The sequence below is a fragment of the Anticarsia gemmatalis genome, chromosome 1, assembly GCF_050436995.1.
Source record: "Anticarsia gemmatalis isolate Benzon Research Colony breed Stoneville strain chromosome 1, ilAntGemm2 primary, whole genome shotgun sequence".
Classification (NCBI taxonomy): Eukaryota; Metazoa; Arthropoda; class Insecta; order Lepidoptera; family Erebidae; genus Anticarsia; species Anticarsia gemmatalis.
In genome coordinates this window covers 9619086-9644562 of record NC_134745.1, presented here as the reverse complement: position 1 = coordinate 9644562, position 25477 = coordinate 9619086, and the positions used below count along the sequence as shown (strand labels likewise).

The 25477-nt window shown below is 35.1% G+C and overlaps 6 protein-coding genes across 12 annotated transcripts in view; 3 read left to right on the top strand and 3 right to left on the bottom strand.

The window, feature by feature from the left end:
- The window catches only part of Oatp30B (Organic anion transporting polypeptide 30B), a 44723-nt gene extending 42100 nt beyond the window's left edge, over window positions 1-2623 (top strand). The window contains exon 17 of the mRNA XM_076118088.1: window positions 48-2623. Coding sequence (XP_075974203.1) covers window positions 48-757 — 710 coding nt within the window. The 3' untranslated portion in view covers window positions 758-2623. The remainder of the gene's footprint in view (window positions 1-47) is intronic.
- A 202-nt stretch (window positions 2624-2825) lies between these two features.
- Window positions 2826-3939, bottom strand: LOC142975328 (peptidyl-prolyl cis-trans isomerase-like). 5 transcript variants are annotated; one of them, XM_076118134.1, is made up of 2 exons: window positions 3801-3939; window positions 2826-3509 (listed from the first exon to the last, which is right to left on the bottom strand). In XM_076118134.1, the coding sequence occupies exon 2, from the start codon at window positions 3487-3489 to the stop codon at window positions 2911-2913; it is 579 nt and encodes a 192-aa protein (XP_075974249.1). In that variant the 5' UTR covers window positions 3490-3509; window positions 3801-3939; the 3' UTR covers window positions 2826-2910. The 5 variants fall into 5 exon arrangements, with proteins under 5 accessions (XP_075974249.1, XP_075974241.1, XP_075974256.1 ...); XM_076118126.1 differs by having other exon boundaries at window positions 3771-3907; XM_076118141.1 differs by lacking the exon at window positions 3801-3939 and adding an exon at window positions 3775-3793.
- rswl (tRNA methyltransferase roswell) lies at window positions 3933-6035 on the top strand. Its single transcript, XM_076118100.1, has 5 exons — window positions 3933-4203; window positions 4292-4512; window positions 4671-4819; window positions 5071-5437; window positions 5604-6035. Exons 1-5 carry the CDS (start codon window positions 4059-4061, stop codon window positions 6015-6017), a joined length of 1296 nt encoding a protein of 431 aa, XP_075974215.1. The 5' UTR covers window positions 3933-4058; the 3' UTR covers window positions 6018-6035.
- On the bottom strand, window positions 6023-15696 carry pps (protein partner of snf). Of its 3 annotated transcripts, none has more exons than XM_076118058.1 (17): window positions 15262-15696; window positions 14748-14909; window positions 12787-14596; window positions 12489-12681; window positions 12010-12252; window positions 11260-11709; window positions 10205-10537; window positions 9965-10117; window positions 9746-9873; window positions 9155-9661; window positions 8802-9070; window positions 8400-8512; window positions 8104-8312; window positions 7721-7931; window positions 7338-7479; window positions 6938-7128; window positions 6023-6784 (listed from the first exon to the last, which is right to left on the bottom strand). In XM_076118058.1, the coding sequence occupies exons 1-17, from the start codon at window positions 15392-15394 to the stop codon at window positions 6623-6625; spliced, it is 5409 nt and encodes a 1802-aa protein (XP_075974173.1). In that variant the 5' UTR covers window positions 15395-15696; the 3' UTR covers window positions 6023-6622. The 3 variants fall into 3 exon arrangements, with proteins under 3 accessions (XP_075974173.1, XP_075974192.1, XP_075974182.1); XM_076118077.1 differs by having other exon boundaries at window positions 7347-7479; XM_076118067.1 differs by having other exon boundaries at window positions 8400-8509.
- A 700-nt stretch (window positions 15697-16396) lies between these two features.
- Window positions 16397-25096, top strand: eIF3e (eukaryotic translation initiation factor 3 subunit e). Its single transcript, XM_076118019.1, has 9 exons — window positions 16397-16585; window positions 16699-16815; window positions 17166-17333; window positions 17858-17980; window positions 23578-23819; window positions 23901-24035; window positions 24117-24311; window positions 24447-24681; window positions 24956-25096. Exons 1-9 carry the CDS (start codon window positions 16490-16492, stop codon window positions 24980-24982), a joined length of 1338 nt encoding a protein of 445 aa, XP_075974134.1. The 5' UTR covers window positions 16397-16489; the 3' UTR covers window positions 24983-25096.
- Window positions 21614-23376, bottom strand: LOC142976039 (uncharacterized). Its single transcript, XM_076119276.1, has 3 exons — window positions 22271-23376; window positions 21909-22086; window positions 21614-21759 (listed from the first exon to the last, which is right to left on the bottom strand). Exons 1-3 carry the CDS (start codon window positions 23374-23376, stop codon window positions 21673-21675), a joined length of 1371 nt encoding a protein of 456 aa, XP_075975391.1. The 3' UTR covers window positions 21614-21672.
- Window positions 25097-25477: the final 381 nt, after the last annotated feature.

Genomic DNA, 25477 nt, shown 5'->3' with positions numbered 1-25477 from the left:
AATTATCATAATTTCCTTTACTATTAACATAATCGATTTTTGTACAGTATTCGAGGAACTCCCGTCTACGGATAACGCTAGCGGTTTCCGTTCGGGCGTCATGTCCGGCGTGAGTTCAGCCACTACCACCCCCATGGAGCCGACCGCAGTAACCACCGACATGGGCCAAGACCCACACCGACCCAAACTGCAACGAACAGAGTCGCAGTACTCGCAGGACTCACAGACGCGGCCTTCCGGCAAGAACTCGCGCGTGCTCGTGGCGTCGCGGCACTTGCGCAACGACTCCAAGACCATCCAGCTGGAGCCCCGCGCCCGCCAGCACTCGCTGGACGAGCCCGAGCGCACGCGCCCCGTGCGCAGCGACTCGAGGGACTCCCGCGATTCGCGCCGGGACTTCCCGCGCTCCGCCTCGCGCTCGGGATCACGGGACTTCAAGGTGCACTCGCGCTCCGACAGCCGCGACCTCAGCCTCGACCAGCTCAAGCACCTCGCGCTCAAGAGCATGGAGAGCCTCGACCTCACCGTGCTGCCGCTCACGCGCTGCGGCGACGACGAGAGCAAGCGCCTCATCGACACGGGCGGCGTGCTGCGCCACCGCCGCACTAGCTCCCGCGACTCCAAGCCGCCCGAGACCAAGCACAAGCGCACGTCCTCGCATCACATCACGATGGAGCCCAACGAGCTCAGCCTGCAGATGCAGAAGGGCCGCAGTGTGGACCACCTGGCGTCCGCGCGCCTCGACCCTTGCGTGTGAGCGCCACGCGTGCCTGTCGTGTACGTTTGTGCCGGGACTGAATCTCAGCGAGTGACATGAACTATATAAAGCTGTCGCTTTTTATTGCTGTGTGCGAGTGAGTATAGTGAAATTTAGTAAGTTTAAGTTGAACTAAACTTATTCTGAACTTAGCGAATAGAATGAAATTGTGAGTGATTTCGAATCATATCTTAATGTAGTTTTGACGCTTTCATAAAATTATTGACAAAAACGGTCGCTTAAGCAGCCGACTAGTGTTCTAGAGACTTAGAGCTGCAAGCCACATCACGTAGGATCAATTTATGTTCAATATGAATCAATTAGTGTGATAACTGACTGTTGTTTTTACATTAAAATACTCGCATCACTCCTATTTTTAGATTCTACCTATTATTACATTGTAATTAGTTAATTTTAACAACTTTGTTCTAATATACTGATGCATAAAAAGTCCAAACAAAATAAAATTTTAAAATTATGAAAAAAAAATATGGCCCCTCATTTTTGTACTTAAATCATGAACATTGATATGATTGCACTGTGAGTGCTGCTATGTATGCTTTTACGATTCTGAAAGTGCTATGTAAAAAGGCATACTGAATAAATTCGTTGCTTTGGTATATTATTACCATATTGCAAAAAAAAACAGACCACTAAACTTCACAAAATATTAGACAGTGTGTAAATAGGCATCACTTAGATTGAAAAGAATAAAAATTAAGCACCCAAACAATAATAATAACTGTAATAAAAAAATAGTGCCAGAAAGATCAATGATTGTGACACTACTATGAAAGCACGAATTTATATTATACTACACCCTTCCTATGAGCACAAAGCTGTTTTTTTATAATGGTGCTTATATGCTACCTTTTCATTATTTGAAATGAATAATGTTGTTAACATTCCTCTTACTATAACTGTAACTCAAAATTTGCTAAGACACAAGCACAAATCACCAAAAACTGCTATAGTTGAGTATGTATACCTGTACACCTTTGTGGGAATGAACATTTATTATGATCTCAAATGGTAAATGAACGACTTCTGTGACGGGAATGTAAGGATATCATTGACAACACTATGAAATGATTACTTTTAATGCATCTTTAATTTTGTAAATATTTATTTTTATTAGTTTTATTGTCTTGTGATCCTATTTTATGAAGTTAATGTCTATTAGTGCAATTTAATGGTTCTATGCATGCCACTCAAGGTCCAACAACTTAATAATAATCTAACTGTCCTAAATTGTTTTATTAATTTTAAACTTTTGTAATTGTATATTTTGGACATGCAATGTTTAGCTTATAATGATAATAGTATAATATGTATCTATAACACTTGAAACTGCCTTAGTTGGGTAAAAAGTCTTAACTGCTAAAATCAGTGGTCATTATCTGTGTTCTAAGACTTTATTTGTTAAAAGTAATATTTTTGAGGTGTAAAAAATTGTCAATTCTCTTGGGCTGCTGGTGGATAAGAACTCAATTATTAACTATATCATTTTAATATAAAATGAACATAATTTTAAAGCAATATATTTATGTCAGATAAAAGTGAAGTAAAAAGACAGGAGTATTGTCTGTGTAAATTTTTGTCACATATATGTTAAGAGAGGTTAATAGTTTGATATGAAAGAGAGTGTTTTATCGAAAAATGCCTTATTACTACAATAGATCTTAAGACTTGATATTGATACTGACTTAGATGTATTCAAATAAGTTGTTATGTCAATCACCCAGACAAGTTTGATAATAGCAACTCCTAAACTAATTTGTTGCATTTAGTGATTAATAAAATTGCATACTTATTTTAAAATTACTTTTATTTTCACTACATAAATAAAGATTGTTTTAATTCATATCCTTCAGAGTTCTGCTTTATTAAGGGTAACTTCTTCAAGAAAGTCACCTGGAATCAATAGCACATTTACTCAAAATAGAACTAGGTAGGTATGGTATGCACTATCTACAACAAAATTAAATAACAATAATAGGTATTTCAAAACTTCTAAGGGATGATGTACATTCTAACAACATAGGGATAAGGATACAAATGATACAACTTGTTACATAATCTACATAATATATCTATTTAACAACTTACACACAATATTTTCTACACATATATATAACCTTTGTACTTAATAGTTAGTCCAACTCACCACAATCTGAGATAACAACCTTTTTTAGTGGTTTTCCACTCTTGGAACCAAGACCTTCCATTTTACCAACTACATCCATTCCTTCAACAACAGAACCAAAAACAACATGTTTCTTGTCCAACCATGGAGTGGGGACAGTTGTGATAAAGAACTGCGAGCCATTAGTGTTGGGGCCAGCATTTGCCATAGACAGAATGCCAGGTCCAGTGTGCTTCAGTTTGAAGTTCTCATCTTGGAAAGTTCTGCCATAAATCGACTTTCCACCAGTACCATTATGGTTTGTAAAGTCGCCTCCTTGGCACATAAAGTTTGGAATGATCCTATGGAATGAAGAACCCTTATAACCAAAACCTTTTTCGCCGGTACAAAGTGCCCTGAAGTTTTCCGATGTCTTTGGGACTAGATCACTTTCCAGCTTGATTACTATGCGACCCAGAGATTCTCCATCGGCAGAAACATCGAAGAATACCTTTTTTTCAGGTTGAGTTGAAGCAAAACGTAATGCAGCAGCTGAATATAGCGTACCGTTGACCAACGAACGCCGCAAAACAGCCGAAAGAGCCATCTTCGACAGAGTTATTGCACCTAAAATAGATTTTTTAACAAAATTTAATTAACTAAATATTCTAAGATACCTTATTATTTAAATATTGTCATTTGAAACATTTTGCGAATAATAACCTACAAGCACGTTTAGCTTCCGATACCCGAATCGAAAATAATTGAAATGTCAATTGTCAAGTCAAGTTGGTTTTAGGTTTAGGGATGCTACAAATTTGGTAATTTCGATTCCCAAAACGTTGTAACAAAATATTTTGACCAAAATAAATACAGTAAAAAGCATACCTACTAATATTATATAAGCAGATGGTTTACCTAGCTAGTACCTCTGCTATGATTCCACTACCCGTCTCTTGTTTGATTTCACTGCTTACACCTTAACATTTTCCGTATTGATACCTGTTACTGAAGTAATCTTTTTTTTCAATTTTGGTTAGAATGGTCAGCTCTAAATATCTGTCATGCTTCGCTATCAGTTTGACATTTCATGTAAACAACATAACCTTAAAATTTAAACATTTTAATTGTAAACTACCATACATTTTTCTGATTAATGTGCAATAAATAATTAAAATGATGCACTGCGTCCGCTCTTTCTTAACCATAGCACGTCAAAGCCGCGACATAATAATCCCTGCTCAAAGAGTTTTTAAAGTAAACCAATTTTCTGTTCAAAAACCACGATGTTATTCTTCTCAGAGCCAAATAGATGATACTGGTAGGTTTTTTGGCGGTTGTATGTGTTAAATTCCAACTACAAATTATTGATATATTACATACCATGCTGACTAATATACATCTTGCAGAGCAAATAGTTGCAGACATTTGTAAAGGGGATGCAGAACTTGAGAAGAAGCTAAGGATACTAATGTTAGAAGTGGAAGTAATGCGTCAGGATGGTCGGTACGCGCCTGATCACTTACGTAAAGATCAATGGGCACATTTAGTACAGCTGCAATCTAAAAACCAGAGAGCAAATTACCTTAGATATTTATTTAAAACAGAGAAAGCTAAAGAAAATTCGAAGGTATTTTATTTCCTTTCTTGTTATATAAAACAGTATTGCTTTCAAAATGATCATTATTGAAATGCATATTTTGAGATCAAATAATTTGTATCTTTTGTTAACAATTTTACCTCGTACTTATTTTGTATAATTTATCCAAATACTTTATTATAACCCAGGCTAGAAAAGAAGCCCGAAGGCTGGAAAATCCTGTCATTAAACCTGAAGAATTAAGAGAAAATGAGGATGATCTTTTGTATGGTATTCAACACCAGTCATTGTTTCTTCGCATCAGAGATCAATCAATAAATCAGTTTGACAACTACAGGTAATTTCATAACTATCAACTTCTAATCTCCAAAAATATTTGTTGTCTTGAAATATGTAGAAAATATTATTCAAAATTTAATTAGACATTCCTTGAAAAACATAGCAAAGTATCTATTTATGTTATATGTATGTCTTTGAAGCCTTTCAATTTTAAAATTATCATTTACAATATCTCCAGCAATAATCTATACCAGTCTAGGACTAACATAATGAAAACAAATATGTTAATATTCTCTTTATTCATTTCAGAGCATTACAAGCTATGATACGAGGACAATCTGTAGTTATAGATTGCTCATATGAAAATGATATGGTATTTAAAGAATCTGTGAATGCTGCTAAACAACTAACATTTGTTTTTGGCGATAATAGAATTCACAAAGATCCATTCAATCTCCATTTGTGTAATCTGAATATGGAAAGCAACTTTATTAAGCATTTAAGGAAAAACATACCATCACTAGATGAACCGTGGTTCCCAATGAACCTTCACTCCAATAGTTACTTGGATATTTTTCCTAAAGAAAAACTGGTTTACCTTACTCCTCACTGCCGGGATGAACTCTCCGAGTTTGACCATGATGCTGTGTATATTATTGGGTGTATGGTAGATAAGGTTTGTATTTAATAAACATATTATTATTATGTAAAAAAAATTACGATGTTATCAACTGTTACATCTGTTACTATTTGTTTACACATCAGTAAAAATAAAGATAGCAAGTTGATAATAAATTAATAATAAAATTCTATACGTATATTTATGCAAACTATTATTCCAGATGAACAATGAACCATTATCTCTGGCTAGAGCTAAGAGGGATGGGCTTAAAATGGCGAAGTTACCTCTTGACAGATATTTAGAATGGGCTCCTGGGTCAAAGAAAAACCTTAACATCAATCACATGGTGCCCATCCTTCTAGATTTAAAATTGACTGGCAACTGGGAATACGCATTACGACACATTCCGAGAAGAAAACTCATGGAGACTAAAATTATGGCTATGGAAAAGAAGTTTCAACACAATCCTAAACTTAGAGATGAAATAATAAAAACTTTTAAAAGCTCTAAGTCCAAAAAAGTCAATGACAAGAATTACAATATTATGGCTTTCAGAAAAAAGCGATTAGATTTGAGTTTTAAAGAAAATAAGACTAAATCTAAGAGGTCCTTGTATGATGATGATAATATATAAAAGAATTACCAATTGAAACATGTCTTTATTTCATCTAACCAATATACTTCCGATTTTAACATGAAAAATGTAAAATAATTGTTGTGATAAAGCTAAAAATAATAATCTAAGGTTTGTACACTAAATTCGAACCTAAATATATACATACGTACTAAAGTACAATAATAGAACATGTAATATTTCTTTTACATACAAAAGTAAATTAACTTCATACAACTTTATAATTTTATCTGTTATGCACGTCATACCCATTCATCCAATCATTTTGATTAACTGGGACATAAAGTAATTCTCTATTGCACAGAATTGTTATATGCTTTGCACATTCTGTATCCAAGTAAATATTTTGCTAAACTACAGTCATGAATGCAATTAACTAAATAATAAAATTATACTAAATGTAATGCATTATTTGTCACAATCTACAAAATTAGGAATAAGATTAACTGTAGATATACTGCCAAATATGTAACTAAATCTTGTCAATAAAATGCTAGTTTTCAGATGAACTGAAATATTGGTTGCACTGCAAAAAGAAAACCTTGTGCTTATGATAAAACTAAACAGATAACTACACTATTATGTACATTGTTATATTTTATTATCTAAGGCAAAGGCAAACGCATATCAACATCGTTATTGGTTTCCGACCGCTGCTTGATAGTGGCGAGAATCTCGTGCAAGTTCGATGGCAACGCGATCTCATCGAGAGGCACATTCTGTACTGGCGGTGGAGTCATAGGTCGAGAAGGCGAGTATGCTTCGTCCTGGAAATATTTACAGATTAATTATATACTTCAACATCTTACGATATTTATAAATCAGGAATCACTTTTACAAAAGAAATCACATTGCAGCTACATAATGTCGATTAATAGAAAATAAAATAAAAAATGAGGGTAGGTATCAAATTATTTTACCTCTCCAATAGAAGAATCTGCTTGTGCCATTTTACGAATTTGTTGTTTCTGTTCTTCGATCTGTCTGTTGAGCTCTTCCATCTTACTTCTCAATGTGTTCGACGTAAGACTCGGTCCTATAGCTGAAGCAGGCACGCTACTGCTACTGTTCGATGATCCCGGACTGTAGGGTTCGTCATCATCCGCTGACACTGCACAAAATAGTTCGACATTTAGTGGAAAATTTACATTTAAGTAAATTGAATTAATTATTTATTTTGTATTAATTCATAAAGGACAAGCGACTATACAAACATAATAATTATAATATTGTTCGTAGTCGTATAAAAAAAGTACAGCAATTATGTAATATTTTAGTGACAAGCCTTAGATAAATAAAATAGTGATGATTTTTCATTACATTTAATACCTAATGATGCCGCTATTTTATCCTTGACTGTAGTAGAGAGACTCGCTGAAGTGTAGGCAGGCAGAGGGAGCGGTGGACGGCGACGCGGTGACGCTGGCGGCGTGTACGAGCGCTTGCGGGTCTCGCGCGCCATCTACGTACCATCAATCAACAACTGTGTTAAGGTTACGGGGTACTACGAGTAATTTACTATAGAGTTAGGTAAATATGTTATTTATTCACAATTATTTATATAATAAGAGATTTTTATTTATTTATTTACATTGTATACAAGAATCTATTTACAATACATATATTATCTGGTCAACAAAATAATAAACACATGAAAAGAATATTTTATTCATTTATGTATCAGTTTTTCGGCGACAACTGACCTTTGCTGGAATAATATCTGTGGGAATGTTGGGGGCTAAGCGCTTCTTTCTTTGTCGAATAACGATCCCGATTAAAAGGTGTGTTTTGATCTCTCCGATGCCAGGACCGTCGAGCGGTAACAGCACTGATGGCAATGATGTGTTTGCCGGTAGTGGTACGATGTAGAAGTCTTTTACTGTTGTCATATTCGACACCTTAACTACGCCTAACCTAAAACGTTAAAAGCACATATTTAGGTTCTATATTCGGGGTACCCTTACAGTTTAATAGTTAAACCATAATGGTACCAATGGTTTTCAAGGAAAATAAATAAACATGATGGGAGTTAGGACAAGGAGGGGTAGTATTTATTAGAAATAAAATCATATATACAAATACTAACCTATTACGACTACTAAGATAACTATATAAGGCAATATATTGCATTTTCTCTTCATCATTAGCAGTTTGTAATCTAAGAATAACGATATCTTTATTACTGGTTTTCTTCATTTTCGTAATATAGTCCCACACAGTGTCGGGATTTATTCTTCCAACGATATCCAATTCTGTACTAAGATCTTCTTCCAAGTCCACACAGCTTCCTGATACCTAATGAAAAAGAAGGAAAGAATGAAAATAACAAAATAAGTGAAGTATTTTTTTTGTACATTATTTTGTGGCGTTTTAATGACATACCTCATGGGCGGCAACATAGAACCTTGCTACATCAACCATGTTGATACAACCACTCCATACAATAGCCGACGAGTTATCCACAGTACTACTTGGTTCTTGATCACTCTCAGCTTCTGAAAGTATATATACCGGATAGTACATTAATTTATCCTATCACTAATTGAAGAAAATGAATGAATCTAAAGTTCATAGCCCTTATCGCAACGAAAATTGAATTGTAAGGAAAAGTGAAGCCGTCGGTTCTACACTGACGCCTTTCATATCGATCTACCGTGAGTATTGGAAAGTATAACACACGTCCCCTATATTCAAAGAATCCGACTGCCCCCATACTGTTCCATACGTAGCTGAAAATTGATCTTAAACAAGGACATTATATTTTATCAATATAATAAGCCTTACCTGACACTTTTTCTTGTTTTGAAGTGTATGTTGTTTCTGGCAATATTATCTCCGAGTTCAAATCTGTTTCCAACTTTAATGAATCATACTCCGCTTCAAACGTGCTCATTTCATTCCTATAGTTTTCCTCAAACACATCTTCTCTAGACTTTTGTAGGTCTTCTTCAGAAAACGCTGATGTTATCATTGGTTCATGCGGATCGTATTCCGGATGACTTTCTTTCAACATTGCCGACTTAGGTCTTTCTATTGAATCCGAATCTGTGGAGCTATACAAATAAAATTACGTTAGGAAGAGAACATACGCACAAGAAAACGCACGTAATACGTATAAAACAAAAAAAATAGCTTACTCGTGTTTGCTCTTGTATACAATATCTTGAGATCGGGAACGATGTTTCAACTTGTCGTCAGAGCTCCTGCGTTTCGATCGAGACCTGAATCGTCGTTTGGAACTGTCTCTTGATTGTGATCGTCGCCTTGATCGGGACCTCTCACGTTCTTGTGACTTTGATCTGGAGTAGTCGCGGGACTTTGACCGTCTCCTGGACTTTTCCCTTGATGACGATCGGTGCCGTGTTCGCTCGCTTGAGTCTGATTTCTCTTTAGCTTCGATCTTAGACCTATCTTTGGATGTAGATCGCACTCTCGACTTCTTGTCTGATTTACGGCTGGATCGTCTCTGATCCTCTCTGGAATCTTTTTCTTTAGAATCAGATCTTCTTCTGGACGATCTAGATTTCCTACTCGACTCCCGTTTTGAATCCCGTCTACTCTTCTTTGAGTGACTAGAACTGCTGTCTTCACGGTTTCGCTTTTTACTACTCTTTTTCTTCTCTGCCATGTCACTTTTACTGGAGCTACACAAAAATACAAACATTAATCATTATCAAATCGAATTACATAGTTGGAAGACAAGACGATTTAAACGAAAGAAGACATACATCTCTGGTGAATTTTCTTTTTGTAGTACATCAGGTCCGACTGTTGAATCATTCAGTGCAGTTACGACATCTTCAACAGGAACATTCGGATCCAATTCGGTTGAAACTGATTCCTTCGTTTCCATTACCTGAAGATATTGAACAATAATTAAATTAGCTTCGTGTAGTAAACATTAACATAGTAAAAAAATAAATATATTATTAGCGCAGACAAATTACCTCTTCTCCTTTATGTGTTTTGAGAACGTATGTTTTGCTAGCCGCTAGAAGATCTAACTCCGATTTCTTTATAAGTTCTAACTGATGTTTAGCCTCTTTATCTCTCCATTGAGCCAGTTCTTGACTTGCAAGCTCTTCTGGTGACAACCGTACCTGCGTAACAACAAGAAAATAACGTAGTTATCGATGATCAGCGTGTTTAATCTTGTCATAGTAATATATAGATAGAGAGATACTTACAAGCTGTTTGGGAGTAATTGACCGATCGCAAATCTTCTGCCACAAAGTCAGGTTCTTCCTGTCCTTGATGTTGAACATTAGCGACCTGTATTTAGCCTTGTACTTCATTCCGACATCTCTAAACAGTTCATGTAACTCAAGTTCTGTATCGTTGGCGAACTGCTGTATTTCAGCTTCAGAGAACTTTGGCCCTGTATTTTCTCTCATACGAATGCTCATCTGTTCTTGTAAAGCTTTGCGGACATTGTCCCTAATTGGTTCACCACTTGTCATCCTAGGTCTAGTTTCCGCGGAATCTTTCCGACGCGACGTCGATGGCGAAACTGAAGGTGCCTGTAATGTAATAATTATCGTAAACATGCCATCTCAGCTACATAATCAAAATGCAAACACGTTCAAGGCTATATATATATTGTTACTATATTGAACAGTTTTTGTTTTGTTCTTAGATAACTTACTCAGCTCGATATCACTGCTAAAGATTTAATAATCGCGAATCCATTCAAATATTAGAAGTGATAACTACGAAAAGTTTTAAATATTTGTACCGCCAAAAAGTGCTAATTCCGATTTTCGGTGCGATCAACACGAGTGTCCTCTAGCAAGTGCTTGTTAGTTCTAGGTTAAAAACAAAATAAGCCGACAATGTTGTATGACATAATTGTATAGGCAGCAAAGTTTTAAAGGAATTCTCCACTACCGATCGACCTTGAATATCCCGATAAAGGAACCATAAAACTTTTAGAATATATGAATCATTATGAGGTTTTATATTACGTCATAATGTCTCAGTGTTTCAGGGATTAGCACAGACGCAATGATTCAATTTTCTCTTAGTATCTTCTCTGGATGATTTCAAAGAACGATAGTTTTTAATTTCATGTTTCATTTTTAAATAAAAAACACTGAAGTTATCATACTTCAATTTGTACTCAAAAATCCCAAAATCGTCAATTCTTCAGGCATAATGTGGACGGAAACAAAAGTATCTGGTATTTTTACACTATACAACTATTATGGTAATAAATAAAACATTTTTATTATATGTTTCTTACCTTATCATGCGACGATTGTGACCGACTACTAGTAGCTCGCATAAGTTTCCTTGGTTCCGTCATAGGTCGCGCTGTAGACGTGCTTGCCTTTGGTGTCTCAATCAATATTGCCTGCTGAGCTTTAGGCGTTACGGGCGATTTCAATTGAGGAGTAGACTTAGGCTCCTCTTTCGGAGTTGGTATTAGTTTTATTGATCGTTCTTTAACTTCACTCTTAGGTGTTGCATGTTCAGCAGATTTCCTAGGAATCCTCTCAAAGTTGAGTGTTGTTTGTATTTTATTTGATTCCGTAGACTTCTTCTTCCCCGTAGCAGGTTTGGTTGTACTTAATGCTCCCGGTCGCACTACTTCGAATGTCGGATTGCTTTGTAACCATGCTTTTAAGTTTTCTGCGGTTGGAGCATTTGCGCCGGCCAATAATCTACCACTTTTACGCTCATACACTATTACCTATAAAACACAGAATTTAATTAACGGTTACTTTTAATATAAAACAAATTGTGTACAAGGTAATTAAAATTTCGTGTACAGAAAAAATGTGACGACTGCGACGGCGTACCCAGCGAATTACTTAAATTAAGCAATCATATTAGATTTCCTGTAAAGAAGTTCTTAGTAGGAATTGGAGTGAATTTACCCTTATAATTAATTATGTACTACTAATAGCACGCTGGTATAATATCCGTCAAAAACGTCAGAAACACTTCCCTTGCAGATAGATGAGCAATTATTACAAAAAAGACCACTCACCCTAGATTCAGACTTTTGTTTATCGCTAGATTTGCCTGGCTCTCCTTCCTTAGCAGATGATGGTTGGTTACCCAATGAATCCTGTGCATGTTTCCATATGCAAGTGTTACTACAGTAGATACTGCTCACTCTGGCTGGTTTTTTGCACACAATGCAACTTGTTTTGCCCTCTTTTGAGCTAACAGGAGACTTAGTCTCAATTAGTAATGATTCACCTTCAGATTTGTTTAGTGTTGCAGCAGCCTAAAATTATATGTTCAATTGTATTTTAGACTGGGATACAAATAATTTAATTATAGAAAAGTCTTATAGGAATAGTCTTTGGTATATGTAGTATGACGCTTCCCAAGATCAGGAGGAGACCCTTTCTCAGCACGGGGCAGTAATGGGTGAAAAAAATGTTGTTTGAGGGACAATAACAATCTACTTTTCATATTTATATTATAAAATTAGGGAAAAATTATAAACTTTGTACTTACTTTACCAGCACTTTTGGGTGTCTGTTTAGCTTTTTTAACACAATTTGGACATCTCCATTCAACACCCTGGTCTTCCATTTGTTGTCCCATAGCCTTTGTAATGTTGACACACTTGCCATGGAACCAATCCTCACATCCATCACAACATATCATAAAACGATTGTTATGGGGTTGTTTACAAATACACCATAATCTGCAATCACAAAATTGAATTTTTAATTTTTGTATTGAATGCCATTTAATTATATTTCAATTTCAAAGAATATTATTAATTTTAAATTGTTTTATTATGTCTTACCTGTTAGGATCATCTTCAGAATTCCAGCTCTCTTGAGATTCTACTGACATTTTGTCTATGGCAACTGATTGTATTGGCTGTTCTTGTTTCTTAGCAGGTACCTTTTTAATTTGTTGTTTAGTCACTGTGATAACCTGAGGTTCAGGTATAGCAACCACTGGAGTAGGTGGTGGTGTTGGTTGGACAGGTTCCACAGTACTAGCCATTTCCATCTGACTCTTTCGTTTCGAAGAGCGTGTTGCCGGCGCTTCAATAGGAGGTAACGTAATAACTCTTCCATCACGCCTAACAATTTCGATTGGATCCTTACGAGGCAGTATAGATTTTTGTGCAGATTTTGTCAGAGTTTGTGAGTACAAACTTGCTGCAGATGTCGCTTGTGGCGGCGTCTGAGGATTCTGTGGCGATTGTAACGGCTGGGGTGTTGTTGAAACCTTATTTGGAGGTGTTTCCACTTTACCAAGCACTTGCTTATCTATCACTTCTTGCAAGTTTTCTGAACTAGCAACTAATTGTGCAACAGACATCAAGAAGTCTTCTGTTAAGCCCTCTTCCTCTGGCTGCAGCCCACCCAATAAATCTAATGTAGGTGACAGAGGTCCAGCTAAACTTGGACTATTCATAGTACCAGCAGTAGTAATTGTAGGCTGACTCTTTACTGGGTTAGTGGATATGCTAGTAGTATCTTGCAGGATTTGAGCTAAGCTTACATCATCCAGTTGAGGGATTGGATCAAAAGCCTTTGCCACCTTTTCTACAGGAATTACTTTTTCTTTAGCTTTTACATATGTTTTTTGTACAACAGGCTTAGGTTTTTCTGCAATATCCAATTTATTTTCAGTGATTTTCTCATCACTTGACACAGGTTCTTTAGATGCAATCATAGGCTTCTTCTCAATCAGTATCATCTCTTTTTCATTAGTTGGTGTTTTGGGAGGCACTTTATTATCAGTAGAAACTCTTCTAATAACATCTGGTGTAGAAAATAATGACGACATATCTGATAGTAAGGCAGTAACATGTGCAGGCGTCTTCTTTTCTTTCTTGACCACTTTTGGAGTCTGCTTCAATACAACTTTGGTGAGATCATTACTGGACTGTACACTAGTTGAGATTTTAGATGAAGGCAGAAGACTTTCCAAGTCAACTTCCAAGTCTTTCTTTTCAGGCACATGTTCTTCTCTTTTGAACTTTTGTAGCAACTTCTCTTTACTCTCTTTTCTATTTCTAACTGCCTTTAACTTAGTTATTGCTTTTGGTTCAAGTTTGGAGGCCTTTGTTGGTATAGTCTTTAATATTCGAGGTTTTAATTTAGTCCTCTTCAAACGAAGAGATCCTGATCTATCCTTAGTATCTTTGTAGTCAGAATCTGAATCTCTATCAGGAATACTATCTCCTGAAGAACTAATTGAAGATGATTCATTGCTCTCATCAGATTTTTGTATTGTCTCAATAGGCTTCTCTACTTCTCTTATTTCTTTAGTTTTGATAACAGGCAGTGGTTTATTTAGTATATCATTGCCTTTTAATATTATTGGTGATTCTGAAGGCTTAATTATTATCTTTTTACCTTTGGGTATGATTTGCTGTTCCAAGATAGTAATTTTCTTACTGGTGGGCACCGGTTTTGGAGGAGGTGTGTGTGAGATCTCAATGATAGAATCATCATAATTACTGACACTATCACTTGTTTCTGGTACAGCTTGACTTGGTGATTTAAGTGGAGTGTAACAGTGATCATTTTGAAATCCAACTAGACTATTTTCTCTTGTCTCTATTCTCAATGATTGTAACATTTCTGCACCACTGTCTGAAATGATAAAGAAGAAACAATTAAAATGTGCATATACTCATAAACATATACAAATAAGGGCTAAACTAGCATTATGCATACTTGAACATTTGTAGTCTTCTAGAGTAAACATCAAAAGTTAAGAATGAATATTGTGGTCAAGACTCACCATACTTTATGATACTGTTGGGTTCATCATAATAACTATCCACAGAGAGTGTGACGTGCGGCACTTTCTCATCGTCCGTCTCAGAATCAGTGGCATCATCAGGTTTACCTTCATGGCCAACTCTCACAACACTAATGCCAGCACTTTGGGAACCATCCGTGCCTAGAAACGACAATAGTAAACTTAAACTGACTCATTTAGTACAAGAAAGCCACAAATTATTGCAGTTTCTACTGATTTATGTTTTGGCGCCAAAATTTCTTTTCAGAATATGGAGTTAAAAACTGGATTTATGATGGCATTTTAGAGGTTTGAGACCGTATGCTACCGTATTAATAACAACTTAACACGATTTTAGGGGCAAATGCTGAATATTAGCTTTAGGGGCGCCGCTATCGCTGTCTGTCACCGAACAGAGCGATAACAATTTATAACCCCTATTCTAATAACCTTAGGCGGTTATTATGTGCATCCTATTGTTACTATCATATACATAAAGTTTGATAAAGCTTACCCATTAAAGTTCCAAGTAGTTTTTGATCAACAGACAGGGAACCATCCTTGTTTACAATAACAACAACAGAACTATCAGCTTTTGTCGAAGGTCCATTCAGATCCGTATAATTAGTTATAACTGTGTTTGACATTTTTCGTTGCAATTCATGCAATCATTCTAGTTCAAATCCTCTATTTATAGCCATTCGAGACACATGCACCGCGTCTATTTATGACGCATCCAATTCCAACACGCTTGACGCCATTTTGGACTCCACTATTGAATGGCCGCACCGCGGCAAACACTGTTTTGTATTTTGTGTGGAAAATATCGCTATTGACGTTAATAAAAGATTTTACAGTATGCGTTATGGTGATATCGCATCTACAAACATTGTATAGCATTGAAATAGGAAAGTTATTTTCCGTAACACACTCAATAATCAAACTTCAAACTGCTTTTTTCGTAAGGTTATTATTTTGAATACAGGTATTTTAAGTCTCATAAATTACTGTGATTTAGTCGATTTTTCATTAAGTATTTTTTCTCATAGGGGTCATGATGATTATTTTTCTCATAGGCAGCCACTAAGAAAAGCCACTAGGTGCTATCCTTGTCTCATTTACATCTATGCATCTTTAATATTATTGTTATTTTTTTGCCCTAAATTCTGTTACAAAATTGAAATATTTTTAACAAAGTTCTCTCAATATAAAAAATATTAACACTAGCTCACCTACTCACGTAGGTAGGTAGGTACCCTTTTACCGAAATAGGGGAATGCTCGCTTAGTGTGTAGTAGGTACCTACTAACATTTTAGGGTACCACGACTAAACACTAATTCTTAATATTGAATTGAAAAATATCAAAACATTATTGTTATTGATTGTGATAATGTACCTATTTAATTTATATTTTCACGCAATAAACAATTTAAACTTTAACACAATATTATTAACTTCCGTTTCCTAAACGCAAACCAATGACAATTTGTATTATTTGAGGTTAGGTTTGTGCGTCATCGGACTTTATCATAGATACTTGCTATATCTTAAGCATAAAAAAGAGACGCATATATTACTTTTTGCGTAGAGTGACAAAGTGAGACAGACAATACCCTAATGTCAAATAACCAGTCAAACCAAACCTGAGGGTTTTTGTGTAGTTGTCATCTCTTTACCATTCCTACTCTCACGAGTAGATGGATTCATATTTTACGTGAGATTATCTAAACAAAACGCAAAAATGAGTTATTCAAAGTTTGATTTAACGTTCAAGATAGGTCAATACCTAGACAGACACTTGGTGTTTCCTCTATTGGAGTTTTTAGCTGCAAAAGAGGTAGGTTATAAAAGATAACCTGTCTGCTATCTTAAAAATCATGTATTTTCAATATATTGACACTACGTATGAGCATTTCAGTAATTATTAAGTGTATTATGTAATATTTTTAGACCTATGACCAGTCTGAGCTCCTGCAAGCCAAGTTAGAGATCCTCAGCAAAACTAACATGATTGATTATGTTATTGACATCAGAAAAATGCTTTACCCTGATGAAGATACTCCTGAGGTATGTATTTTAATGCTGTTTTGAATTATTGCTTAATACTACTATGTATCGAGCTACAAACTATTTGTTTTTATTGTGTAAACACTGTCTTTTTTAAAGTTTAGCTTCTGTTTACTTTACAATCAATGTTCTTAGACATAAGTTTCAACAACTAGGCAGAATAAAATTTAAACTGAGTGTGTTACAAAGTTTATGTATTAATTAGTAATCCATATAATTGGTTTTCTTGGTGAATATTTAAAAATATTATTTCACTGTAACTTAAAAATCAAATAAGTAAAAGAAAGAGTGCTACTAGTAGTTACAATAAACATAAATTAAAAATATAATTAATTTTTAAAAAATTGCAGGAAATCAAATCCAGGAGAGGAGTAGTCCTCTCTCAGCTGCAGGAGCTCCAAGATGCAGTAGAGCCAGTACTGAGGCTCATGCAGAGAGATGATGTCATGAAGACAGTTGAGACAATGAGAGATCCTAAAACTCTCATTAACCATCTCACCACAAACAAGGAGTTTGAGGTAATACTTTTAAAATATGCTTATATCAGAATACTCAAATTTGTATAGAATCCCACCTGGGACAAATCTTTCTGTGATGAACACAAGTATTTATTCTGAGCCTAGTTGTAAATGTATCTATATAAGTATGTATTTAGTAGTATGTTTGTCAGTTATTGGGTTACCATAGTACATGCTCTGCTTAGATTGGAATCAAATAATGTTGTGTGAGTTGTCCAATGATAGTTGTTTATTTATTTATTAGTATATTAATGTAACTGCACCTTGTTATTGTGAAAGTGGACAGCTGCTGATACAAATTAACATAGTTATTTTAATGTCTCTGTGGCATAGTGTATCCAACTGCAGACCACTAGACTATCAGTATGATTCCCATGTCAAGCAGAGTGATATATGTTACCTAATTTGCTGTAAGTTACAGTTACGGCTGTGATTTTGCTAGGTTGAATAAGATAATAAAAAAATTAAAACAATAAGAATATTTTTTGAAGGCTCTGTACTAATTCTAATATTATTTATTCCAGTTCAAAGTGGAGATGATAGACAGTATGTACCGGTTGGCTAAATACCGTTATGAATGCGGTAACTATGTTGAGTCAGCCTCATACCTCTACTTCTGCCAGTTGGTCATGTCTCCCACCGATAAGGTAAGATGGTTTTATTTATCTTATTAATTGTAATATTGAGCACTTTTAATGCTTTCTTTGCTAATGGCCTGATACTCAAGCAAGACTGTTTATTTTTTAATACAACTGCAATAAGAACTTCTTTTGTATCACAAGGAGTTGATTTTAAGTTACACTTAAGTCTCATGCTATCACTTTTACTAACATGTGTTACATATAATATTGAGTACTGCTTAAAATTGAGTGCAGTTTGAGGTGTGCGTTCGCGCAGCGGAATGTTGTTGAATTTAAAGATATTAATTATGCAGATATTTAGTGTATGACGTCGTATAATTGTGTATGGTAAAAAAAAAATTGTGTACGCAGCCATTGTGGAGAAATTCACCAAAAACTGATTCCGCTGGGCGAACGTTGTCCTGGCGGAACTAATTTTAATCCATAGACTTTAGAAGAAAAGAGGTGTGTCCAAAAATTAGTGTGTATTTGTGTGTAATTGTGTATGTATGAATAAAATGAGTGCATGCATAAACTTCGGAGAAATTTTAAGTTTCCGCTACGCGAACGTTTGGCCATTAGCTAGTTTTCATATAAAGCGCTTACATAGAGAGCTGTAGATTTTTACATACGTTGTTTTGAATTTGTTTATATTTGTTTAAAAAACAGATTTAGAAAAAATCGTAGGGCTTAAAAGATAAAAATATAAACGTAAAATACACTTAATAGGTCTTAGTTCTTAAAGTATGCACTTTGGGGTGTAGATTTTCACGTTTATACAAACCTTGTAAGTATCTGAAACATGTTGCCAAGTATCAATGATGTTCCGTTATTAATTAAAGAGTTAAAGGACAATTTTACCATGAATAGATCACTGTTTACAAAACAGTCAAATATCACGACGTTCTAAAGGAATTGCATGGTAAAATGTATGCCAAAAATTAGTTTATTCATTCAACTATTCACATGCAAAATTTCATGTCATTAAATTTAGTAATGAGTCACACCAATGATTTTTGTTATGAGCATATTTAAAAACTAGGTACTTCAAGGATAAAAAATCTGTTTTTATTTTTTTCGTATCTTCAAAAATGACCGAGATATTAAACGTCAAAGTATGGCCTTCGCGCCAAACTCCGGCGAAGCGGCCGCACGGACGTGTGACGTCATCTCGTGACACTGCTATTTCGTCAGTACTTGCCGATACCTACATAGGCTCGTTGCGCTCTCGCGGTTTCGCTTTAAATAATTTGTTTTGCTTATAGTGGACAAACAAAATGGTTAGAAAATATTGTATTGTTCCTATGTGTACTAACTCCAGTGAAAAAACACCCCAAAAATTGTTTTTTTCTGTACCATCTAAACTGTTTTATATTTTGTTTTATTTTTTTCCTCAAGATCAAGATGCCATATCATGTTCATACATACCTAGCAATGAACTTCTACCTAACAGTTGATACTATTTAATAAGCAGTTCAATGACCTCACAGGCGGCGGCGAGCCGAGCGCGGCGGTTGAGTTGGCGTTGGTTTTTTGTTTTGAAAAAAGAACTCATGTTTATTAAATCTAATAATATCCAAATTAAAATGTTAGTTTAAAAGTTCTCATTACACACCCAATCATATAAGACTACCTACAGAGTAGATTCATGCGTTCATATGATAGCCATCAACCTGACTAAAGTCAGAGGCAGGGGTGACTACTTTTTTTTTTATAATATTATTTTAAAACTATGTTTTCCAAATTTACACTTGGTAGGTACGTAACACTCATTATTTGTAATGCCAGTTCTAACAAACTTTCAATTTTATTGTTAACTACACACAAAAATATTATTAGTAGTATACGAGTTCAACTTTCTTTACCTGGGTCTAGTTGATGATTGTGTGCGTGGCGATCGAGATCGAGGATATCTTTTTTTTACAAAAAACACGATGATTAAATTTATAACACATACACATACTCAGACTCTTTAAATATTAAATGCAAATCACTTTTCAAATCAAAACTCCGCATCACCCGCAGTTGAACAAGCGTGTCTGTTGCGTCGTGACGTCAGCGCATAGCGCGCGAAGCAACGCAAATTTAAAAAAGCAGTGAAACTTTATAACGCTGTAACTTCGGTAATTTTGATCCGATTTTGATAAAACAAAAACTATTATTATCAGCATAAGTACACAAATTAAATGCAGTATGTTTAATATTCATATTTTGATGTGCTGGTGTGACTCATTAAAGAAATCAATTAAAATACTGACGAAGCATCGAAAACCTACATAACCCGACCAAGTTCGGATAGCTACAAAAAAGCGTCCATGCAATATATTTAGGTAACATCCCAAAATTTACCGTATAATACCGGTATTGAATTGGTATAGGTGATAACACAATTGTTGTTTCGATATAATTTAAAGGTCATTTATTTTTGTACACCAAATGTTAGTTAAAACAAATTTAAGTTTATTGCTGTCGTTGCAAGCGTTTGTTAACGTTATTATAATTACTTATTTAAGTGTGTAATGAAACATAATTAAGTATGTACTTAATAAAAAAAAATTTTGTACACGGATATTTAAATAGAAAAGTACTTGTTAATTGAAGATTTGTTTTTATCGTAGATAGTTGGGTTATTATTAAAAAAATATTTTTAATTCAAGAAATGCAATTGTTTTATTTTTTCCTAACGCTTGTGTACGGAACTGTACCATATTAGTAAATACTATATTGGAAGGTTAAGAACGTCTCTTAGATATATGGCTGGGCCGCTTTTTTGTAGCTATCCGAACTTGGTCGGGTTATGTAGGTTTTCGATGCTTCGTCAGTATTTTAATTGATTTCTTTAATTACTAAATTTAATGACATGAAATTTTGCATGTGAATAGTTGAATGAATAAACTAATTTTTGGCATACATTTTACCATGCAATTCCTTTAGAACGTCGTGATATTTGACTGTTTTGTAAACAGTGATCTATTCATGGTAAAATTGTCCTTTAACTCTTTAATTAATAACGGAACATCATTGATACTTGGCAACATGTTTCAGATACTTACAAGGTTTGTATAAACGTGAAAATCTACACCCCAAAGTGCATACTTTAAGAACTAAGACCTATTAAGTGTATTTTACGTTTATATTTTTATCTTTTAAGCCCTACGATTTTTTCTAAATCTGTTTTTTAAACAAATATAAACAAATTCAAAACAACGTATGTAAAAATCTACAGCTCTCTATGTAAGCGCTTTATATGAAAACTAGCTAATGGCCAAACGTTCGCGTAGCGGAAACTTGAATTTCTCCGAAGTTTATGCATGCACTCATTTTATTCATACATACACAATTGCACACAAATACACACTAATTTTTGGACACACCTCTTTTCTTCTAAAGTCTATGGATTAAAATTAGTTCCGCCAGGACAACGTTCGCCCAGCGGAATCAGTTTTTGGTGAATTTCTCCACAATGGCTGCGTACACAATTTTTTTTTTACCACACACAATTATACGACGTCATACACTAAATATCTGCATAATTAATATCTTTAAATTCAACAACATTCCGCTGCGCGAACGCACACCAGTTTGAGTCTGTTAAGAGTAACAGCTCAAGCAAGTAAAGCTATGTGAGTGCATAGAAATCAAACAAATTAAAAGTTTCATTAGCTTTATTAATAATTCTTGACTAACTAGTTAAATTACTTATTAGAATAATAGTATTTCTATCCCTGGGTGTTTGAATCCTCATACTTGATCAAACTAAAGTCATTGTCTGTTGACATGCAGCTTTGATCATTGCAATCTTGTTCCTGTCGAAAGAAAAACACAATATTTATCAAGAATATTTTCTTCTAACTGCTATATCAATATTACAGGAATCCAACTTTTTGTGCTTAAACTCTAAAGGCAAAATCTACCATAAAAAAATAATCAGAAAGTAAAACAAATATGTTCGTACCATTTTGCATTGCATAGCAATATCATGTTTGGGGTGGTACTGGTTTTTATGCGCTTTCAGAGGTGCTACAGAAGGGTACCATGCACCACACATTTCACATTGATATACTAGGATACCTAAAGACTTGACACTGTATGGGTTGCAGTGAGTTTTAGTCATAAAATGGCCCACTTTGTATCTGTAAGAAAAGGAAAGTTATAAATTAATTACTTTGTAGAGCTTTTGCTTGCTTGCTTGCTTGCTTTTAAACGCTTTTGATATTTACGCATTTGTATAAATTCAACTTAATTCTGCTGCTAAAGTGACATACAAATAAGTCCAGATGGCGAAAAAGTCTGTGTCTGTTATTTTAAAACACATACCTATGGTTGTACAGCTGGTCATAGTTCCTAAATTTTCGGTCACACGCGTTACACAACAGTAATTTCGGCAATGAAAAACTGTAGTACATTTTCAACCACGGACACGAGACCCAGTGTTGTTCAGCTATCTTGTATGATGAGAATGCCATTTCACATACATTGCACTCGTAGTTATTGTTTGTTGTGTGTATTTTCGAGTGCCGCAATAATCTTGGGATGCTTGTATAGACTTTCTCACAAAATTCACATTGCAATAAAGAGGATGTTTTGATTTCTCTAACGCAATCCCTGTTATTCGATTTACAACACTCACTGGCGTGACTCAGTGCTTGATCCTGACGTGGCCAAACCTGAAAACATTGAATACATGTCCATACCACTTGCCAGCGTGGTTGCACTTCTGTCATAGAATGTCGCATAGAATAGTGCCTCCTCAAACCAGTCTCATAAACGAAACATTTACCACACGTGTTACATGGATACGATCTCATAGATTTTGGACAGACGATGTCTAGAATCTCCTTCTTTTTTGTATAATTTAAAGTTCTGTTCAACATGTGTATATTTTCCATAATACGAGCATTGTTTTCTTTTACTTTCTCAAGACTATATTCTAACGGACTTAAATAGTTCTCGTTATCTAAACTACAATTATTTTGAACGTAGCCCTGTAAAGCTACTCCTTTCTTGTAAGCAATATTCTGTTGGAATCCTGTTAGCGGATTCGTTGCAATATTTTTGGAAATGTCGCTTTGATAGAAGTCGATATCGTCAGATCCATTTGCATCACATTTATAGAAGTCGCGCAGTGGTTTCATTTGCATTGAGTGGTCTGTAAAATTAGTAATATTTGTCTCTGCGGCATCGATCTCTTTAGCACTGGATGATAAATTAAATTTATCTAATTCATTTCCAGAAACTATTTTGACCACTAAGCGCGATGACTTATCAGGATCCTTCTTTTTCTCTTGTATTTTTCCATCCAGCCAATCACTGTATTTCGTGCCAGCATTGTTACTATCGTCATCTTCAGTCACGACTTGTAGCGATTTAAAATTAATTCCACCAGCTTCGAATTTGTGAATTATTAGTTTTGTAGCTGACATCTTTACTGGTGATTCTGATGGCTGTGACGCATGACGTTACTTTTTGTTTTAATTTTTAGTGGCTATCAACTATGTAATGAATAGATAATGAAATTATAGGTGGGTTATACCATAGAGCAGAGTAATAAGTATCTAATTTATAAATTGAAACATTCAAAGTACTAATAAATTATTAAAATCAAAACTGTTTATTTGTTACAGAACTACCTTCCTGTGCTGTGGGGTAAACTTGCTAGTGAGATTTTGGTACAGAACTGGGACGGCGCACTTGATGACTTGACCAAGCTGCGAGAGTTTATCGACAATGGTGGCGCAGGCGCGACTGCCAACAATATGCAAGCTTTGCAGCAACGCACATGGCTTGTGCACTGGTCACTCTTCGTGTTCTTCAACCACGTTAAAGGAAGAGACCTCATTATTGAGATGTTTTTGTACAAACCCCTGTAAGTTTGGTCAATATTAAGCAATTACTAAGTTTACAACCAGAACACAAACAATCAGCTAATCCATATTTGTAACTACAGGTACTTGAATGCCATTCAGACGATGTGCCCGCATATTCTTCGCTACCTGGCTACTGCTGTCATCATAAACAGGTCGAGACGGAATGCTCTCAAGGACCTTGTGAAGGTTATTCAACAGGAAGCCTACACTTACAGGTAAGCAGCAACTTTTATAAAAAAAATTGTTTAAAAAAAATAACATTATGATAATGTGTCCATTTTATGCTTGTCTTCTAGGGACCCGATCACGGAGTTCATTGAGCACCTGTACGTTAATTTCGACTTCGAAGCTGCTCGCAGGAAGCTAAATCAGTGCCAAGCTGTACTCCTGACAGACTTTTTCTTGATTGCCTGTCTAGAAGAGTTCGTCGAGAATGCTCGTCTTATGATTTTCGAGACTTTCTGCCGTATCCACCAAGTTATCAGTATTGGGTGAGTAACTTTTATCCATTACTAAATATTTACTATTAAAATATCAGACATTTTAGATCATTTGTTGTTATTTTTGTTAAATAATAGAAATATCGTAGATCAAGCTTATAAATAATCTACTTGTTTCATTTTCAGAATGTTAGCTGAAAACCTAAACATGCAGCCCGATGAAGCCGAATGTTGGATCGTAAACTTGATCCGTAACGCTCGCCTGGACGCCAAGATTGACTCCAAGTTGGGTCACGTGGTGATGGGTGCTCAACCACTCTCGCCGTACCAGCAGTTGGTGGAGAGAATCGACTCCCTCGCCGTACGCTCCGAAGCTCTTACATCATTAGTTGAACGTAAACAGAAAGCACGTAACCAAGACGTAAGTAGCATTTGGTTTTTGATTTATCTTGCGTTTGAATATTTTGTATGTAACTTTTATTATTATTCAACACACTTTCATGTTACTTTTTTCTGTGTATTCTCACGGGATATTTTAACATACGATTTATTGATACCCAGTACAAAAATACTTGTAAATATTATTAGTAAATTTCTGTAAGGGAATCAAATCCACAGCCTCAACATGAAACATGAAATATTGCAATCAATTTCGTATTTTATTTTGTTTGTAACAGGTTAACGTTCTTTTTCAGATCCGCTGGGGAGCGCAAGAGTTTTAATTTCTCCGAGGAAAACCGTTTTTCTTTATTATAATTATTAAGAATAGTCTCAAACACTCAGAAACTTCGGCCCATCTATGAAGGATTTTCTATTAAATATACATATTTATCATATTTTGTGTTTTATCTTCTTCTGATAAATTATATAACTTTAAAAAAACAACAACAATATAATGTACATAATAATATGGCAGGCAGGTTTCACCTTATAGGGACTGTTATTCCAGAACTTTAATGACAAAATAATGACATCAGAAAACATCTTCACAATTAATACAACAAATTACTCTTTGCATGCTTCTGTTATATCGAAAACATACCTACTTATACTATTAAAAATCTCTGAGGAAGACCACAGGTTCGACATCTGAGTCTGCAAAAGTGTTGTTGAAGTTCTTTATATTGAGTGTAGGTAATCCTGTACATACTCTTATATTTCTCTTAAAATCAAAATCGAAGCATTCGACGATAAAAGAGTATTGGAATAGCGGCTGC

What these genes read in the sequence shown, in the direction of transcription:
- LOC142975328 (XM_076118134.1), bottom strand. Translation starts at nt 3,489, where the DNA reads ATGGCTCTTTCGGCTGTTTTGCGGCGTTCGTTGGTCAACGGTACGCTA.
- rswl (XM_076118100.1), top strand. Translation starts at nt 4,059, where the DNA reads ATGATGCACTGCGTCCGCTCTTTCTTAACCATAGCACGTCAAAGCCGC. An exon ending in GAGCCAAATAGATGATACTG is followed by an intron (nt 4,204 to 4,291) that starts GTAGGTTTTTTG and finishes TACATCTTGCAG; the next exon opens with AGCAAATAGTTGCAGACATT. An exon ending in AATCAGTTTGACAACTACAG is followed by an intron (nt 4,820 to 5,070) that starts GTAATTTCATAA and finishes TATTCATTTCAG; the next exon opens with AGCATTACAAGCTATGATAC.
- pps (XM_076118058.1), bottom strand. Translation starts at nt 15,394, where the DNA reads ATGTCAAACACAGTTATAACTAATTATACGGATCTGAATGGACCTTCG. An exon ending in CACCCAAAAGTGCTGGTAAA is followed by an intron (nt 12,253 to 12,488) that starts GTAAGTACAAAG and finishes ATATAATTTTAG; the next exon opens with GCTGCTGCAACACTAAACAA. An exon ending in GTATACAAGAGCAAACACGA is followed by an intron (nt 9,071 to 9,154) that starts GTAAGCTATTTT and finishes TTATTTGTATAG; the next exon opens with CTCCACAGATTCGGATTCAA.
- eIF3e (XM_076118019.1), top strand. Translation starts at nt 16,490, where the DNA reads ATGAGTTATTCAAAGTTTGATTTAACGTTCAAGATAGGTCAATACCTA. An exon ending in TCATGTCTCCCACCGATAAG is followed by an intron (nt 17,981 to 23,577) that starts GTAAGATGGTTT and finishes TATTTGTTACAG; the next exon opens with AACTACCTTCCTGTGCTGTG. An exon ending in CAGGAAGCCTACACTTACAG is followed by an intron (nt 24,036 to 24,116) that starts GTAAGCAGCAAC and finishes CTTGTCTTCTAG; the next exon opens with GGACCCGATCACGGAGTTCA.
- LOC142976039 (XM_076119276.1), bottom strand. Translation starts at nt 23,376, where the DNA reads ATGTCAGCTACAAAACTAATAATTCACAAATTCGAAGCTGGTGGAATT. An exon ending in GACCAGCTGTACAACCATAG is followed by an intron (nt 22,087 to 22,270) that starts GTATGTGTTTTA and finishes CTTTTCTTACAG; the next exon opens with ATACAAAGTGGGCCATTTTA. An exon ending in TTGCTATGCAATGCAAAATG is followed by an intron (nt 21,760 to 21,908) that starts GTACGAACATAT and finishes TTCTTTCGACAG; the next exon opens with GAACAAGATTGCAATGATCA.